Raw genomic sequence first — 17,077 nt, forward strand, 5'->3', positions numbered from 1 at the left:
ACAACAGACTACAAACATATACATAAAGGTAAAATAATTAAAACAAAGGAAACTGGCTTCCAGGGACACCATATTTTTTCTAGCTTTTTTTCCCTAACATTTCTTGCTAAGAAATATGAAAAAATCTAATTCCACTCAGGTAACACCACCCTTTTCTTCTATGACCAGGAAGCTTTTATACCTAGTGCACCCTCCCATCAAATAATTGTTCCCAATTTAAAAAATGATAACATGGTGTGTGTCATTTCTTTTCAGTTATTTTCATTGTTCTGTAGTATCCCATTGAATGAGTAAGCCCCCATGTATATTTTGATTCTGCTGTCAATGGCTATCTGGGGTGTTTCTATGTTTGCCACTAAAAATATTTTTATGCAAGTTTCCTGGTGACAATATGCAAACGTTTTCTAGGGTTTCTACCTAATAATGAATTTTCTAGGTTCATGAGTTATGGGCAAGTTCAAAGTTACTAGGTAATATCAAAGTGTTTTCCAGAGTATTTATACCAGTTTCTACTCCCATTAGAAGTAGAATGAGAGTCTCTGTCTACAACCTAACATTTAGTGTTTTCCAACCTTTTAGTTTTTGCCAATCTGGTGGGTATGTATAGTTTTAACACTGATATCTATTGAATTGGAGCATCTTTTTCAATCTGCTTTGCCATTTGAGTTTCTCTGTGTATGTTTGTGTGGGTGTGTGCGCACAGTGTGTATGTGCAATGTCTTGTCTGAATTTACTATGGACACAATGGATAACTATGTGCTGTTTTTAAATTGAGAGAGGTAAGAAGCACTTCTCTGGCCATTAAAATTAAAAAATATATAGCAATAACTAGAAAAAGTACCATGGTCAATGGGACCACTATTGGCATCATTGGCCAAATTAGAAGTAGAAATCACTCTACTGCTCTCACTTTCTGTTACTCTACCTTCCGGAAGGTAGGTCATCTGCTACCTTCCAGCAGGTGATCAAATTCTACTGAGACCACTTCTTAACTAGAAAAGTGGTTCCTCTCTTTCCATGGAATAATATATAACTATTTATATGCTCTACTCTTATCTCTCAAGAGTAGCTCTTACAAAGCATGATGCTATGAGCATTTTTGTACGGGAGTGTGCAAGCATTTCTCTAGGATGTATATTAGAAAGTCGTATTTAGAATCATGAAAGTGTGCGAGTGTTTAAAGTTACTAAGAAATCCCAAAAGTGAATTAAGGTTCTCACTGCAGTCACAACCTCATGACACTTTTTAGTTTGGGAGCTTTGGTGGGTAGGTAATGCTATCTCATGTTTTTAATTTTCATTTCCCAGAAAAATAATGTTATTGCACATCTGTCATATGTTTGTGAGTCTTTCAATTTCCTCTTCTTTTCTCTTTTTTTCTTTTTCTAATTTCTTGAGAAAGTTCTTTTATCTGGATACTAGTTATTTGCCAGTTGTACATTTTGCTACTTTGATGTTTTTGCATTTTGTCTTTTCACTGTTTACAGTATCTTCTGATAAAGAATATCTCACTTTTAATATGGTCAAATTGAATCCCTACTTAATGGTTTTGCATTTTTGTGTCTTGCATTGTTTGTGTCTTTGTTTAAGAAATCTTTTTCTACCCTGTAGTCATAAAAATATAATCCTACATTTTCTTCTAAACATTTTATATTTTTTTCCTTCACTTCTAAAAGTTTAATCACTTTGGAGGAAGATAGGAATCCAACTTCAATCTTATCATATGTTTAATTAATCACTTGCCTTATCACCATTTACATTTACCGCTTTCTGCAATGCTACCTTGATAAAGTTTTCATATATGCCTGCGTTTGGTGGGGTGCTCTACATTTCACCCCATAATTCTACATAGCCAACCCTGTTAACTGGCAAAATTGAAATATAAAGTTAACTAAGCTGGATTATTTGAAAGAGGTTGCCTCACCTTACTGTTCTTCATGGGTGTCTTTGGTAATCCTTGCACTTTCCTTTTTCAAACAAAAAAATTTTAAGTTTATCTAGTTACACAAATACATACTACCCTATTAAACTGGCAGTGAACCAACCTGGGAAAAATTAGCATCTTCCTAACTAGAAGAATGATATCATTTTCCATTTACTTAGATTTTCTTTATCTTTTGCAATATAATTTATGATATTCTATATTAGTTCCCTAGTTCTAACCTCACACATTATTCAAATAGGAATATAATATTACAAAATTTTTATTAGATTTATTTCTTGTTACTCTACATATGTTGTTACACTGACTTCCTGGGTGTTCATATAGAGAAATGCAACTTACTTTTATGTCTTGATTTTACATCCATCAATTTGCTAAACTGTCTTGTTAACTTTAGTATTTCATTTATAGATCTTTTGAGTTTCCTACACAGATAACCTTTGAACAATGACAGTTTTGTTTCTGCCTTTCAATTATTTTTTTTTTTGTCTTATTACATTGGCTAACACTTCCAATAACATTGAATAGAAGTGGTGATAGTCTGTATTCTTATCTTGTTCTTGATTATAAAGAGAGTGCTTTCAGCATTTCACCTTAGGTGGATGTTTGCTGTAGGTTTTGTATAAGTTCCTTTTACCAGAATAATGAAATTTCATTACCCTCCTAGTTACCAAGAATTATTCTTTTTTTTTTTTTTTTTTTTTTTTACCAAGAATTATTCTAAGTCATAAATAGATGCCGAAATTTATCAAATTTAGTTTTTCCTGAAACCACTGGGAGTTTTAAGAAATTCTTCAACGGGTTTGGGTAATATGTTACAAACCAATTTCCTAATATTAAGTAAACTTTGCATTACTGAAATAACATTATATACTATCGTTTTTAGATGTGTCTGGATTTCATGTGCTACAACTTTAACTAGATATTTGCAACTATGTTTATGAGAAGAGTAGCCTATAATTTTTCTTTCTTCTAATCTATGTGCTTCCTTGTCTCCATCATTTTGCTTGCCTCATATAATAAGTTTGAGACTGCTCCCTCTTCCTTCTTCTCAGAAGGACTTTCTGTAACATAGGCATTACCCATTCCCCAGCTATCTGGCAGAGTCACTTGGCCTGATGTGAAGGTTCAAGGTCTCATGGATTTGGCAGAAACCCCTCAGGGTGAAAGCCAGCTTTGGAATTCATCCACCTTGCAGAATTCCAACTTTTGCTTCAGCTTTAATTTCCTCTGCTTCATTTTGTGTTCATTCAGCAATGCATTTAAAAAAAATTTTTAAATACATTTTCACCACCCTATGGTTATTTGATCAGGTGGTCTTTCACACGGACAGAAATGGATATCCCATGTTTTGTTGTTGTCCTTATCACAACACATGATAATTTTTACTTAGGTGTTCATCACCCTTGCTGAATGGTCAGCTTTTGAAGGACAGGAGCTGTATATATCTGTTTATACGTCTTTTTCTCCCCAGTAACTAGCACATAAATATACTGAATAAATGAGTGAATACAGATATATCAATCACGGTAGTTAATTTGAATATATGTAGGTTAAATTTTACCCAGATGCCTTTTAATCTGCTACCAAATCGGTAATTAATGCAATGCAGGGAAACCAAGATGTAAATTATTGAATTCTGCAGCAAAGTAAATTTACTGTCATTTAATTGGGTGTTTCTCCCATTTTGTGGAGTTGCTTATGTAAATCTCAGATAATTAAAAGCATACAGTGAGTTGTTCAATAGCACTTATGATGCTTTTCTTGTTTCTGCCCCCAGGCAGCTTGGTTTTGGCAGTAGATGTCCAGCTCACATACATTATTTGAACATAAGTTACACTTCTTGACAAGATGCTCTGACCTCACCACTGAAAGAGAGGGGATTCAAGTAGCCCTGTGCCAAGCAGGCATGCTGCCAGACCTCTTTCCTTAAGTGAAAACTACCTGCAAATTGAATTTAGAGTCGTATGAGCTGTCTAATTCTTAAAGCCACTGTTACATGAAGTAATGGCCTCCCATAGTTTACTGCTAAGTATAAAGACGTAAAAAATCAATACCGAAGCACACATATTTCTCTGAAGAAAGACAAATGCATCTGCAATAACCAAGCATCTAGTCTTAAAGCCTGTATGGACCAGGCCAATGGCTGTGTGACCCTGCTGAGGTCAAAGTCTGAAAACAGCAGTGTGTTTCCCAAACCCCAGAGCTCAGGGAATATAAACCAGCTAAATACATGTTTACAAAACATTATGGGGTCTTACAAAAAATATGAGCCCTGAGAAGGAAAGTGCTCTGAAATGAAGCTTAGTTACCAAATTAAAAGAAATTTCTTTCTATATATAAAACCATCAACAAACTTAAATAACAAGTAGAATTCCAAACAAATAAATTACTTTCACAGTTCAACTCCTTTAGTTTGTTTAAACTCCTGGTAAATGTCTGATAGTCCGAAACGAGAATTCTCTGTCCATTGTTGGGTCTGCTTTCTCTCCCACATACTGATAATGGCACAGTGGCTGGGTTAAAAACATACAGAACAATGGTCCAATCCTGGGGAAAGCAATACTCTCACAGAACTGATGGTTTTGCTGCTATGCCATGTATAATATTTTGGCCTTATCTTGATCTCCAAGTAGAAGAATTTAATGAGACTCTTGCTTTTAATAATTGCAATATAGTGAATTTAGCTACTCGAAAAGTATTTAAAGTAAACCAATATGCTCATTAATCATCATTACAGTTACAAAAAGAATCAAGCAAATAACCTTTCAAAATGTTTCTCAGGTCAAACTTCAAATCACTCCTGCAACTTTTTTATTTTCCAAATACAGGCACACACTGTAACCAGTTAATTAAAGCAGATCTTAATTATGCCATTATTCAATTTATCATTTTTAAGTTACAAAAGCAAATGTGAACACTGATCAATCCCTTTACAGCTTGGAGAGCATCATTCTTGGGGAAAAAGTTACTGCCATTTGTGTGCCCAAAGCTAGGAAAGGAACATACTATGCAATCGTACCAAGAATTGCCGAAAACAAGAACACAATTAAAGTCACTCCTGAATCCCAGTGAATATGTAGGAGTGAACACATTGCAACACTACAACAGTATAAATATCAGAGTCCACCATTATTCCAAAACTGCACGCTTAGTCCTGATATCAGAGATATAGGCTGACCTAGTTGGCATTGTACCTGTATTTCCAGATATACTCAGTATTCTCCTTATTGCTTTATACTCTGCCCTGAAATCCGTATGATTCTCACAGTTTGTAGGACTTATCCAATGCAATGACCAAGATGACCATCTTTATAAGTAACTCAATGATGACCTTCACATCCCTTTTTTGAGGTTATGCAGGTATTCTGGGTTCAGAACAAGGTAAAACGTATGTATTTTTGTTTGTTTTGATGACTCCTTAAGGAATTTATTTTTTTCTTCCTTATTTATGATAAAATTAATAAAATTCAAATGAGCATGAATATAATTTCAGGAGAACACCTACCACCAGCTTGCAGGGTCTCTCCTGTCAAGACCAAATGCAATCTGAATTGTCTCCCTCTTTTTACATCACCTCTTTCTTACAAACTGCTTCATTTTTATCAGTGTCTACTGCAGTCTCCACTTCCTTGATGGTTTTAATAATATCCCAGCTCCCTCAGAATACGTATATCAGGAAATGGAAATATGATCTGGGAATTTCAAATCTCAAACTGCGATTCAAAGATCTTTTTTTTTTTTTTTTGTCTTGAGAACCTGACAAATGTAACAGATTGGGCAGGACAGTCTCTTAGAACCTATTCCAAACGTTATAAAAGAAAGTCAAATCAGAGCCAGAGCACCTTGAGTCTGAAATGTGCTGCTTGCCAAGGCTTTGTCCCTTCTCGATTACTTCCTACTTCTTTGAGTGAGTCTGAACTTTATTTTAGCACTTAGAAAAATGGCTCCATTAGAAGGACTGAGGAGTAAACATCAAAGAAAAACTGCTTTGGGTGCTTTGTTATGAGATGGAAATATCCTAAATCAGACGTCACACAGCCAATCCATACACCTTATATAATTTTGTTACTGCAAGTGCAATTGTATGTATAAATGCTTAAAATAGAAAATAAAATTTGGCATTCCTAATATGCAGTGTATTCTTGATTCCAAGTTATCAACCAGTTACCCTTGAGCATAGTAAGGCTTGGTAAATAGTTTTTGAATGAATAAAGGTAATATCACAGTAAGAGAACACAGAATACAAAGCAGGAGTTGTGTTAACCCAGATAATGATAAAAGAAAAAGCGTTACCATGTTATTAGCCAAAATGGTTCTGTTTTTATTATTCTATTTTCCCCCAGTTCCTAAATGATTTATAAAAAGGGGGTCAAAATGCTGATTATACAGCTAACTGAATCTAGTCTTGTTCAGTTCTACACAGCAGTAATTATAACCAAAGGATCAAAACAGTGATTATACAGTCACTTTATATGTGGAATACTTACTGTATTCATCCTACCTCATCCAGATAATAAAATAGAAAATGCTGTACTACAGAAAAAAAATTTTTTTAGCTAGCAGAATAGGGTGCAATAGGGGTATTATCTACTAGTGAATGCCCTCTTAGCCTTCTTATGGAGGAAAAAAACAACTCAAAGAAACACTTGACATGTTTAAAAAAAAAAAGATAAAGAAAAATAAATTTTACTGTGAGAAATGCCAACATGCACTTTTTATCTTAGCTGAAATATTTTAAATCTTATTACTCAAGAGTATCTAATGATGAGATTTCCAGGGCTAAATTAACAGAGCTACTTCTCCTTGATACAGAAATAGGTTCCTATGGATCAAATTCAGCACAGGGCAAACTAAGCAGTCTTGTCTGCCCATCTGTATGTGTTTGGCCAGCTCAGAATATCCCTAAAGAGGAACAGAAGTGCTTGAAATCAATACTGTCCAATCCAATTTTTTTTCATGGCTATCAAAGAGAGTTCAGTAATTAAGAAACAATTCCATTAAAATGTCTAGCATCTATAGTATAATCAACAGGGACTCAGATGATTCTCTGTTTCTGAAATACTATTTATGTGTTCACTTTGTACATGAAATTTATGTAACTGCCACATCGTCACCAAGCAAATAACCGTTTTCTCTTTCTACTGCCTGAGCTACCAGCTATCTTATAAGTTAAGGGAAATCACTTCATATTGTTTGACGTTTGAGCTTCTTTTAAAGAGGCCCATCCTGGGATGATGAAGCTTGTGACGTTAAGCATTTTTTCAATTTAGGCTGTTTCCAATAAGTGTTTTAAAGATAAATGCCAATCTGGCCATATTCAAATGATAGAAATTTCGGCTAAGAGGATAACTAAGTGTTTGACCTTTCAGAGCAAGGACAAAATAAGAGGAGGAATTCTAACCAGGGTCATTAAACTAATTGTAATCAGCTTCCATGTAATTGATAGAATTTAATGTTATACACATCAACATTTTTTGCTTATTATTTTGCTCTTTTATTAAAATATTTCAATCATAAATTCCAGAGATTAAAAATGATCTGCATGTACTAAGTAAGGATTGCTATGGTAAAAATTCAAAGAGATTAATTTATTTCATAAATATGCAATTACTATAAATATGTACAATGACGACACTTTCAAAAAAATAAAAAATAAAGCAAACCAAATAAATACAGCAAACCAAATGCTTAATCTGAGATTGAAAAAATATTACAGGGGTGCCTGGGTGGCTCAGTCGTTGGGTGTCTGCCTTCAGCTCGGGTCGTGATCCCAGGGTTCTGGGATCGAGCCCCGCATCGGGCTCCCTGCTCCACGGGAAGCCTGCTTCTCCCTCTGCCACTCCCCCTGCTTGTGTTCCCTGTCTCACTGTGTCTCTCTCTGTCAAATAAATAAATAAAATCTTAAAAAAAAAATATTACAAAGTCAGGTCTGCATAGTCAAACCCATGACTTGTGCCCAAAAAATTAGATATAAATATAAGTAAAGTTTTATAATTTCATATAAACAAAGTTGTAGGGAAAAACAGATTAGAACAAGAAAATCTCAGTTTAAATATCACCATCACTGAGGGGAAAAAAGCTTTTGCCTAATTTGTCTCTAATTACATAAGTCAGTTTCTCAGATGACTTTAAAATAAATTACACAGAAGTAAAATTATCCCCTAGGAACCCAAAATCTTAGACTATCAGAACTGACAAAGTTAAGGATATGTATAGTAGATACACATAATAGACACATATATTACAGAATATATAACTAAGATTAAACAATATGTAACACATCACGAAGAAAAATGCACTTGCTTATCACTTAGGAACATGAATTTACACATCACTAATTTGTGTAATTGGAGTAGAGAGCTGTTGGACGTTCAAAGCTGGATATAGGGGACCACTCTGTCTCATCTGAAAACAGATTGCAAGTGGATAACACGTGGTCTGATTAATCCATTTATCCTCATTTTTACACAACAGAAATGATTTGCAACAAAGGGTCAAAATGCTGATTATCCAGCTAACTGAATCTAGTCGTCTTCAGTTTTCCACAGTGGTAATTATGACAAAAGGATCAAAACATTGTCACTTTATATGTGGTATACTTACTGTGTTCATCTTACCACACCCAGATAATAAGACAGAAAATAAATCTGTTCTTTCAAAAATTTACCTACAAGAGCCAAGTTTTTATAATTCCAATGAAGCCTCAGAGTCCAACTAAACATACCTGTTGTCATAAAAAGCATTCAGAGAGGTTGGGTCTTCCACAAAAGATAACACAGCTTCATCACTCTGCCAAGAACAACTGAGAGGCTATATTTAACTCAAGAGGCTAAGGTCTAATCATCAGCATTTAAAAGTTACTGTTTTACAATAATTCCACTGGCCTGGTTAGTTCTGTTTCACGTAAGTACAGGCTTTCTGTTTCCATTATAAACCCCAGCATTAACGAGTTTTAAACCAACCTTAAATCCAGGAGATCACTTGACCATGGATAAACAGTTCACTCTGGTTTACAATAAAGACAAAGTTATAAATTATCTAATCACTAAAATATTATTTCAAAAACAATACAAAATGTACTTACTAAAAGTAGTCATTCAAGTTCAAACCTTATAAGCAATTAATTTCTTTTAAACTTCATCTATCAAGGGCTAGGGACACAAATGTGTTGCCTACACAGCAGATATTCTATATGTGTTTGATAGACTGATGTTCAAGCAACCCCCTTGAGGTGGGGAAAACATTATTTATAGAGCTAATGCTTACTGGGGATCCTCTTAAGGACATCCCGTTAAGATGTCTTGCTCTGTTTTACTTCATTCTAACATCATGCAAATGAATAAATTTTAAAGCAAAGTGGTCTTGGTTAATACACAGTGTTGAAAGCAAGTCAGACTGACAGACAAAAATGTAGAGGAGAAAGCTGAGTCCTCATCCATAAAGTAGGAAAAGGAGGAATTTATATCACCTATCCCTCACAGCCATACACCGACACAGCTAATTCCTGAACTTCAATTTATTTCGGCATATCAAAGATATTGCATATGCCTCTGCTTGATTGGCCTGAGGGTAGACATCATATTGTTTAGAATTCAATAATATCATTCCTCAGTAATAAGACAAGTGGCAGAAATAAAACAAGAAGAGAACTAGATAATTAGCTACTAGACTCAAAGTCTAAAATGCTGGTGCTCCTGCTATTCCTACCACTGTCCTCAAGATATGAGGATTCTATTGCCCATAGTGACCCACAGTCAAACTGGCTGCAGACTTTTCTTTTCTTTTTTTTTTTTTTAAAGATTTTATTTATTTATTTGACAGAGAGAGACACGGTGAAGAGAGGGAACACAAGCAGGGGGAGTGGGAGAGGGAGAAGCAGACTCCCGCCGAGCAGGGAGCCCGATGCGGGACTCGATCACAGGACCCTGGGATCATGACCTGAGCTGAGGCAGACGCTTAACCACTGAGCCACCCAGGTGCCCCAGACTTATCTTTTCTAATGCAAAAGAATCTCCTCATTCATTAAAAAAAAAAAAAACCAAACCCTAAATGTTTTAAGTTGTAAGAAGAAAGCCCTGATACTTTAGTAGATGACCATCCGAAAGAAGATGGAGCATCATATATAGCAGATTTTAGTGTTATAATCAATGCAACTTAAAAACATTGATCTGACACATATTTAGTATTATGAATAATCATTGTGCTGCATGGTAATTAGGGATAAATGCTAAGTCCTTCACACAAATGACAAAAATTAACGTTAGGTTTACACAGCAAAATCAGATTTTCATAGTACTACACTTTTCATTAAATTACCCCCAAAGTCAATGTCTGCTATCATACCCAGTAGCTCTGATTAAAAAGGCAAAGGTAGAGGTGCCTGGGTGGCTCAGTCGGTTAAGTGTCTGCCTTCGGCTCAGGGCATGATCCTGGGTCCTGGAATGGAGCCCCACCATAGGCTCCCTGCTCAGTGGGGAGCCTGCTTCTCCCTCTCCCTCTGCTTCCCCCAGGCCACTCGTACTCTCTCTCTCATTCTCTAAAATAAATGAGTAAAATCTTAAAAAAAAATTTTTTTAATAAAAAAAAATTAAAAGGCCAAGGTATCAAATCTTAGCCTCCTGTGGCTGGTGAACACTTCCACCCTGCATCAACACAGACCTACTATGGTTTTCTTGGTGGCCCAGAGCTGAGGCATATTTACTTCCTAACACATGCCCTAATCCCCAGACTCTGATCCACAGACCCCACAAAAGGACGCAGTGTAACACATTCAATGCTTAACAGCATTTACTTGCCAAAGAGCCAACACTACAAGAGAGTAGACACCTTGAGCTTAGAAGGCTAAGGGTGAGCTAGTATGGAAGGAAGGGAGAAATGCTTCCCCTTTTCTATTAACTTCTCTCAAGGATCTTATACAATTCCTTACAATAATATCCAACAGGGCAAAATAGGGAGAGTAAAATTAAGGGAAGGAGTCCCAGAAAGGGGAGTACAGTTACCCTTATGACAGACACTGCTTTCTTTTTTTTTTTTTGTAAAGATTTTGTTTATTTATTTGACAGAGAGAGACACAGTGAGAGAGGGAACACAAGCAGGGGGAGTGGGAGAGGGAGAAGCAGGCTTCCCGCCGAGCAGGGAGCCCGATGCGGGGCTCGATCCCAGGACCCTGGGACCATGACCTGAGCCGTAGGCAGACGCTTAACGACTGAGCCACCCGGGTGCCCCCAGACACTGATTTCTTTATCAATGTTTCAGTTAAGGCTGACTGAACTATAACCAGCAAAAGTTGGTCGAGAAATATTTAAATTTTCTAGACTACTCAGAGGTAGGGGTAAGAAGAAATTTTATGTACCAGGGGTTCTGGGATGCAATCCTAGCTTCCTGTTGTTGATTTCCAGGTGTGTGATGACTTTGGCAGCCTTCCAAATGAGCAAAGTCACCAACAGCTAATGAGATGACTTGTGGCTGCAATAAAAATATACTAGAACTGGTTTTCTTCTACCTCCACGTACTGCTAAAAGAACGCTGCAGATAACGCTATTCGTGGAGAAGTGGCTTGAGGCAGAGCCCGGTCATTTTCACTCAGCAGCATTGAGAAACAAATCGCCAAGGTGTTTCTGCACATCTTGTATCAGCTTTTGTTCTGCCCTCACTTTTCAGGAGTTTTTGTATGGCAAACAGTCCTAGAAGATCAAGATAGTGTCTCTCTCCAGGGCATGGGTTGGTCAGGTTACACACAGTCCGTTATAAAATACTGGGTTTCCTATACTTAGGGGTCCTCAGCTGTGCCACAAATCCACTGGATGCACAACATCTAGCTGGGCTATTCCTCATCACTCCCATGGGACTTGGGTATAAGGGGGAGAATAGGGAAGAAGGGGAATAAAAGCAAGCATGAAGCTCCCACCATCTGTGGTGCCATGAGTGAGTCTTTTGTCTGGGACCCAGGAGTCTTATGTCTTTTGCCAGCATCCAAACTGTGGCAGGCTAACTTGTTAGTTTGCAAGTAGAGTAAAATAACATTCCTTTAAGAGTATCCCTGGAAGGGGACGCCTGGGTGGCTCAGTCGGTTAAGCATCTGCCTTTGGCTCAGGTCATGATCCCAGGGTCCTGGGTTCGAGTGCTGCATTGGGCTCCCTGCTCCACGGGGAGCCTGCTTCTCCCTCTGCCTCTGCATCTCTCTCTCTGTCTCTCATGAATGGATAAATAAATTTAAAAAATCTTTAAAAAAAAAAGAGTAATCCCTGGAAGGATAAGACTATCCTCCCAGATAGCAGGGCAGAAAGTTGCTATGGATTCTCCATCTCCCTAGAAAAAAAAAATAGGAATATGTCTTATCCCCATATAGGTAGTTCTTTTTGTTGTTGTTGTTAGTTCATGTCTTTTATTATTAACCCATATACAATTACTTGTCTTCTGGTTTGTTGAAGCAATAAGTCAGACAACATTTGCCACAATAATGTCTGTCGAAGTAGCTAGCCATGAAAACTCCAGCACCACACTCATCTGAAGGGCACTCCCAATGAAGGCGACTGATTTTGCCATTCTCATTCACCTTATAGTATTTCAGGACGGCCAGTTTAACCTTCTTTCTCTTATGCTTATTCTTCTTGGGAGTGGTATAAGACTTCTTCCTTTTCTTAGCACCATCACGAAGTCTCAACACAAGATGAAGAGTGGACTCCTTTTGAATGTTGTAGTCAGACAAAGTACGTCCATCTTCCAGTTGCTTGCCAGCAAAGATCAGTCTCTGCTGATCAGGAGGAATTCCTTCCTTATTCTGAATCTTGGCCTTTATATTTTCTATTATATCCGAGGGTTCAACCTCGAGAGTGATGGTCTTCCCCGTAAGGGTTTTCACGAAAATCTGCATCTTGGCGGCAGTTTCACCGCAGATGGCGGATCCCCCATATAGGTAGTTCTGATGCCGAAAGACTAACTAGTCAGCTAGAAAAGAACTTTTTCAAGACCTTGGAGGCAGTCATATTGCCCCAAATAATCTAATAATTCCTTTTATTGTACATTAGAAAAATGTATATTATTTTAAGACATTAGATTCCTTTTTTGATTCCTGATAGAATTAGAAGAGCTCATAATTCAAATAAAATTAAGACACCTTCAGTAAACTAAGAAAATCTTAAAACTCATTTAAAAATAAAATCGTAATGACATTAAAAATCAAGTTTTTTATTTCCCCATATTAATTTCCTGGCTGCCCACAAAATATGAATATTAAGTTCAATCATTTTCCTATGACTGGTTTTTTTCAGTCTTCTGAAGTGAGAACGGGAAACCTTTATAATTCTCTGGAGTATGGAAAAATGTCTCCTTCAACACTTGGGTTTCTACCGCTCAGCTGTGTCATTTGGTTGGAGTACAAACTCAATGATATAGTTCCAAAAGATGGCTATTTACCCTCAAGTTCTGAGCCTCTATTAATTTCACAGGTTTACTATACAGATTCTGATGATGATTATGGTTCTCCTTGGTTAATTAACGCTCTGCAACATTTAATTTTGCATTACATAAATACCAGTAAAGAGAGTGAAAAATAAAACTAGATGCAAATTTTATGCTCATTGCAATGCACAAATTAGGCCATAGAAAAATCCCTGGCTGGATTCAGAGTTTTCTTGTGCCAGCCAGAGCCTAGAAAAAAATGTTAAATTATTTTTCACCAATTCAACAGAGGTAAAAATGATCACATAAAAACCAGACTAAACAGAAACAAGTCAATGAGGCTGCTACACATAAAGCTTTATACAAATGAAGCACTGTCAAAACATTTCAAAATGTCAGAAATTCGTTTAGAAAATTTACACTCTTTAAAAAAAAAACATTCCTAGTATAAATTTGCCTTTCTGTAAATTTAGTCCCAACCTCTCATTATCACAAAAATGTCAGTCTTCTCAATTTCTAGAACTGTATCTATAATATTAATTTGCAGAGTACCAGCAGTCTGCCAGTGTCATTTCCCAAAGGTGGCCTACTTGATCGGATTGTTGGAAGAAGACAGCCTAATTCTTAGAAGGACAAAACTGTGCACAATAACAATCAACCCTGCACAAGACAGCTTTTCAAAATCATTTTTAGACATGCATAAATCAGAGATGCATTTGTGTTAGCTAATCACTACTAATGAAGCCTGAGCTGAGAATTCAAACTTCAATATCTAGCTAAAATTCTGAAGTGCAGCATCTAAATTAAACCAATACTATTGCTTGGAAAGCGAAGATGAGGCATTTTTTACATTTTCTAGACACTCAGGGCTGGATGATACGACCATAGACTCAGCAGAAGGAAACACAGGGGCGCCTGGGTGGCGCAGTCGTTAAGCGTCTGCCTTCAGCTCAGGTCACCATCCCAGGGTCCTGGGAGCAAGCCCCACATCGGGCTCCCTGCTCAGCGGGAAGCCTGCTTCTCCCATTCGCACTCCCCCTGCTTGTGTTCCTGCTCTCGCTATCTCTGTCAAATAAAATCTTTAAAAAAAAAAAGAAACATGAGTGTGAAAAATGATCCTTTCTGATACTGGAAATTCACAATAAAAGCATACTTTCGCTTTTTGTTAAGGATGAAGTTATGTTACCTATGTGAACATCATTGAGGGTTTTGGTGTTTTTAATTGTAGAAAAATGGGTAATGTGACTGCCATCTATCCCTTCTTTTTTTCTCCTCTAATGTCAGGGGATTTTTTTTAATATGTTGGAGGAAATAATGTCCTCTGAAACAAGAAAAAAAAACAGAAATAAAATTACAAAAGTATAGCTGCAACCAGAGGAGACTAAATCTGCCTCCATAATATTGGTTGGTGTTTTGACGTGGCAGAAGTTGGCTGTTGGTTCCAGCGGGGGTCTTCACATGGGGGTTTGGAGAGTCCCCATTATGACTTCACAAGCCACAGCCTAGTGTTTGTCTAGCGCCATGCACTTGATACCCACCCAGACTGTTTTGCCAACAGCATAACTTTACCTCTTAGCAGAGAAGCCAAATGCTCTGTGACAGACTACAACTGCACTTTCAGCCATATCTACTTCATAATGAGCACATATAATCACTGCCTCTCCCTCAGCAGAGAAAAATATGGCCTGAGCATCATTTTGTGTTAATCAGAAGCACCGTTCCTGAGGACAAGTTAGCCAGAAACCTCTGGGGCAATTTGTATGCTCAAGACAACCATCTCAACTTCCGGTGGGACTGGTAAATATTTATACTGAAGAATGAGAGATAGATGGCCAGTCTCCAGGGTATGGAAAAAATACTTGATAGTCATTCCAATCCAGCCAGGGGAAAAAAAAAAAAAAGCATAGAGGTAGGCGAACAGGAGTCTCTAGCCAACACAAAATGCTTAAAGACTTCTTTACGAAAAATAAGCAGATCTCAACAATAATTCTATAAAGAGTCAACTTGGTGACATATTTCACAAATATCAATGTTCTGTTGAGATCAATAGAGAAGTTTTTAAATAAGTCTCAAAACAAATCATAAAAGTTCCCATGGCAAATACCACTGGGAAAACGAGAAAGTAACAGTCCATCAAAAAGGCTCATAAAACTGATAAAAAGCCAATCGTACACCCCCTGAAAAAATGATTTTCTTCGAACCGACTCATTTATTAGAACTACCCATCTCTCGAAGACTGAGTTTCCTAGCAAAACACTTGCTTGAAGTCCGAGCAAGGCAGGCACCACTAGCGGAAGGACTGGTGGGGTCTCTGGGAGCAGAAGGCATAAGCATGGGGAAAGAACAGGAATAAAAATCACTTGCTAACCTGGGGCAGCTCCATTAAGGGTTTTAAAAAATCGAAGCTATATACCTGATCTGTGGTTTTCATAAGTCCAATTAGAGTTTTAGCAAGCAATATAATATTAATGCATAACACCTTTTATCTGTAGAAAATTCTCACTTTCAAATTCTATGATCTCTTTCTATATGGGAGAAAGGCAACAAAAGCACCCAACATTTTTCAGTGTCTTTGAACATGTTCCTAAGTAATAAGTCTACTGTGATAAATAGCTAGATAGCCCACTATACCTGCACTGTCTTTAGTAAAGAACATCTAGATTGGTACAGCCTTCTAAAGGATTAAACATAGGTAGGTACATAGGTAGATAGGTAGGTAGATATAGGTCAATATATGCATACACATACACACATGGAAGTATAATCTTCTCAAGATAAATACATGTATATGTGTATGTAAAGAGATCTGTTTAGTAGTATTATTTGGTAACATGGAGTCACTGTCCATGAGGTAGATTTAAGACTGAGTCACATGAGGCATCCTCTCTTACAGGAACTCTACAAGAACTGGAATCATGCAGACTTGTGGCAAAGACATAATTTTATTTCTCCAAGGTTGGCATGGTTGAGGTCATAAAGAACATTAGCAGTGTCTTCCTGGGATGGGAGAGAAGAGAGGACCCACTTTGGACAATAGTTCCTATTTAGCCCTCAACCAGTCTAAAGGTTTCCAGATTATAGCCATTCATTCCAAAAGTGGGGGTGGAAGGAGACATAAAATTATACCTCATCCAAACATTATGCTCAATCTATGTCTGCTAAAGTTCTAGGCATGACATATAAAGACAAAAAAACAAATATTCTCATAGTCTAATGGAGACAGGCAATTAAACTTAATTGCAATACAACCTAAGTGCTACATTAGAGCTACAGAAATAAAGAGGAAAGGCATTCTGCTAGAGAAGATTTGGGCATTGGATGGGAACGCTCCCCAGGAGGGGCGCTCTAGAGTTGAATCTAGAAAGTCAAGTGTATGGGGAGAAAGAGAAACTACAGGAGCATTAGATGAAGGGAAAAGGCACAGTGGCAAAAGAGAACATGATTCATTAGAAGCACAAGTGGTTTTGGGTGGATACGATTTCATTTCTTAGTATTTCTGAGGCACCACAATAGACATTGGAAATATCCAGAAGGGAAAAAAAAAAAAAGCTGTGTTCAGGAGACTGAAAGTTAAATCAGAGACAGAATGGAACAAGCACTGGGTGCCATTCTAAGATATTCTGGCCTTCCATGTAGGTGATTAAAAAAAAACACTGATAATAACAGTAAATAAAAAATATAAAATTTAAAAAAAATTTTAAAAAACACTGAAAAATTTTAGGCAAGGGAAAAA

At 37.0% G+C, this 17,077-nt stretch overlaps 2 protein-coding genes across 2 annotated transcripts in view; both read right to left on the bottom strand.

The window, feature by feature from the left end:
• The window catches only part of HS6ST3 (heparan sulfate 6-O-sulfotransferase 3), a 651,074-nt gene that overhangs the window by 322,883 nt on the left and 311,114 nt on the right, over positions 1 to 17,077 (bottom strand). The gene's annotated exons all lie outside the window — the stretch shown is intronic.
• Positions 12,310 to 12,858, bottom strand: LOC123839845 (ubiquitin-ribosomal protein eS31 fusion protein-like). Its single transcript, XM_045869615.3, has one exon. The coding sequence runs from the start codon at positions 12,815 to 12,817 to the stop codon at positions 12,350 to 12,352; it is 468 nt and encodes a 155-aa protein (XP_045725571.1). The 5' UTR covers positions 12,818 to 12,858; the 3' UTR covers positions 12,310 to 12,349.

This window comes from Mirounga angustirostris, unplaced genomic scaffold (assembly GCF_029215605.1).
Source record: "Mirounga angustirostris isolate CCGP_5_RB_7025 unplaced genomic scaffold, mMirAng1.0.hap1 SCAF_3, whole genome shotgun sequence".
Taxonomy (NCBI): domain Eukaryota; kingdom Metazoa; phylum Chordata; class Mammalia; order Carnivora; family Phocidae; genus Mirounga; species Mirounga angustirostris.

Excerpts from the sequence above, each read along its gene's own strand:
- LOC123839845 (XM_045869615.3), bottom strand. The coding sequence starts at position 12,817 with ATGCAGATTTTCGTGAAAACCCTTACGGGGAAGACCATCACTCTCGAG.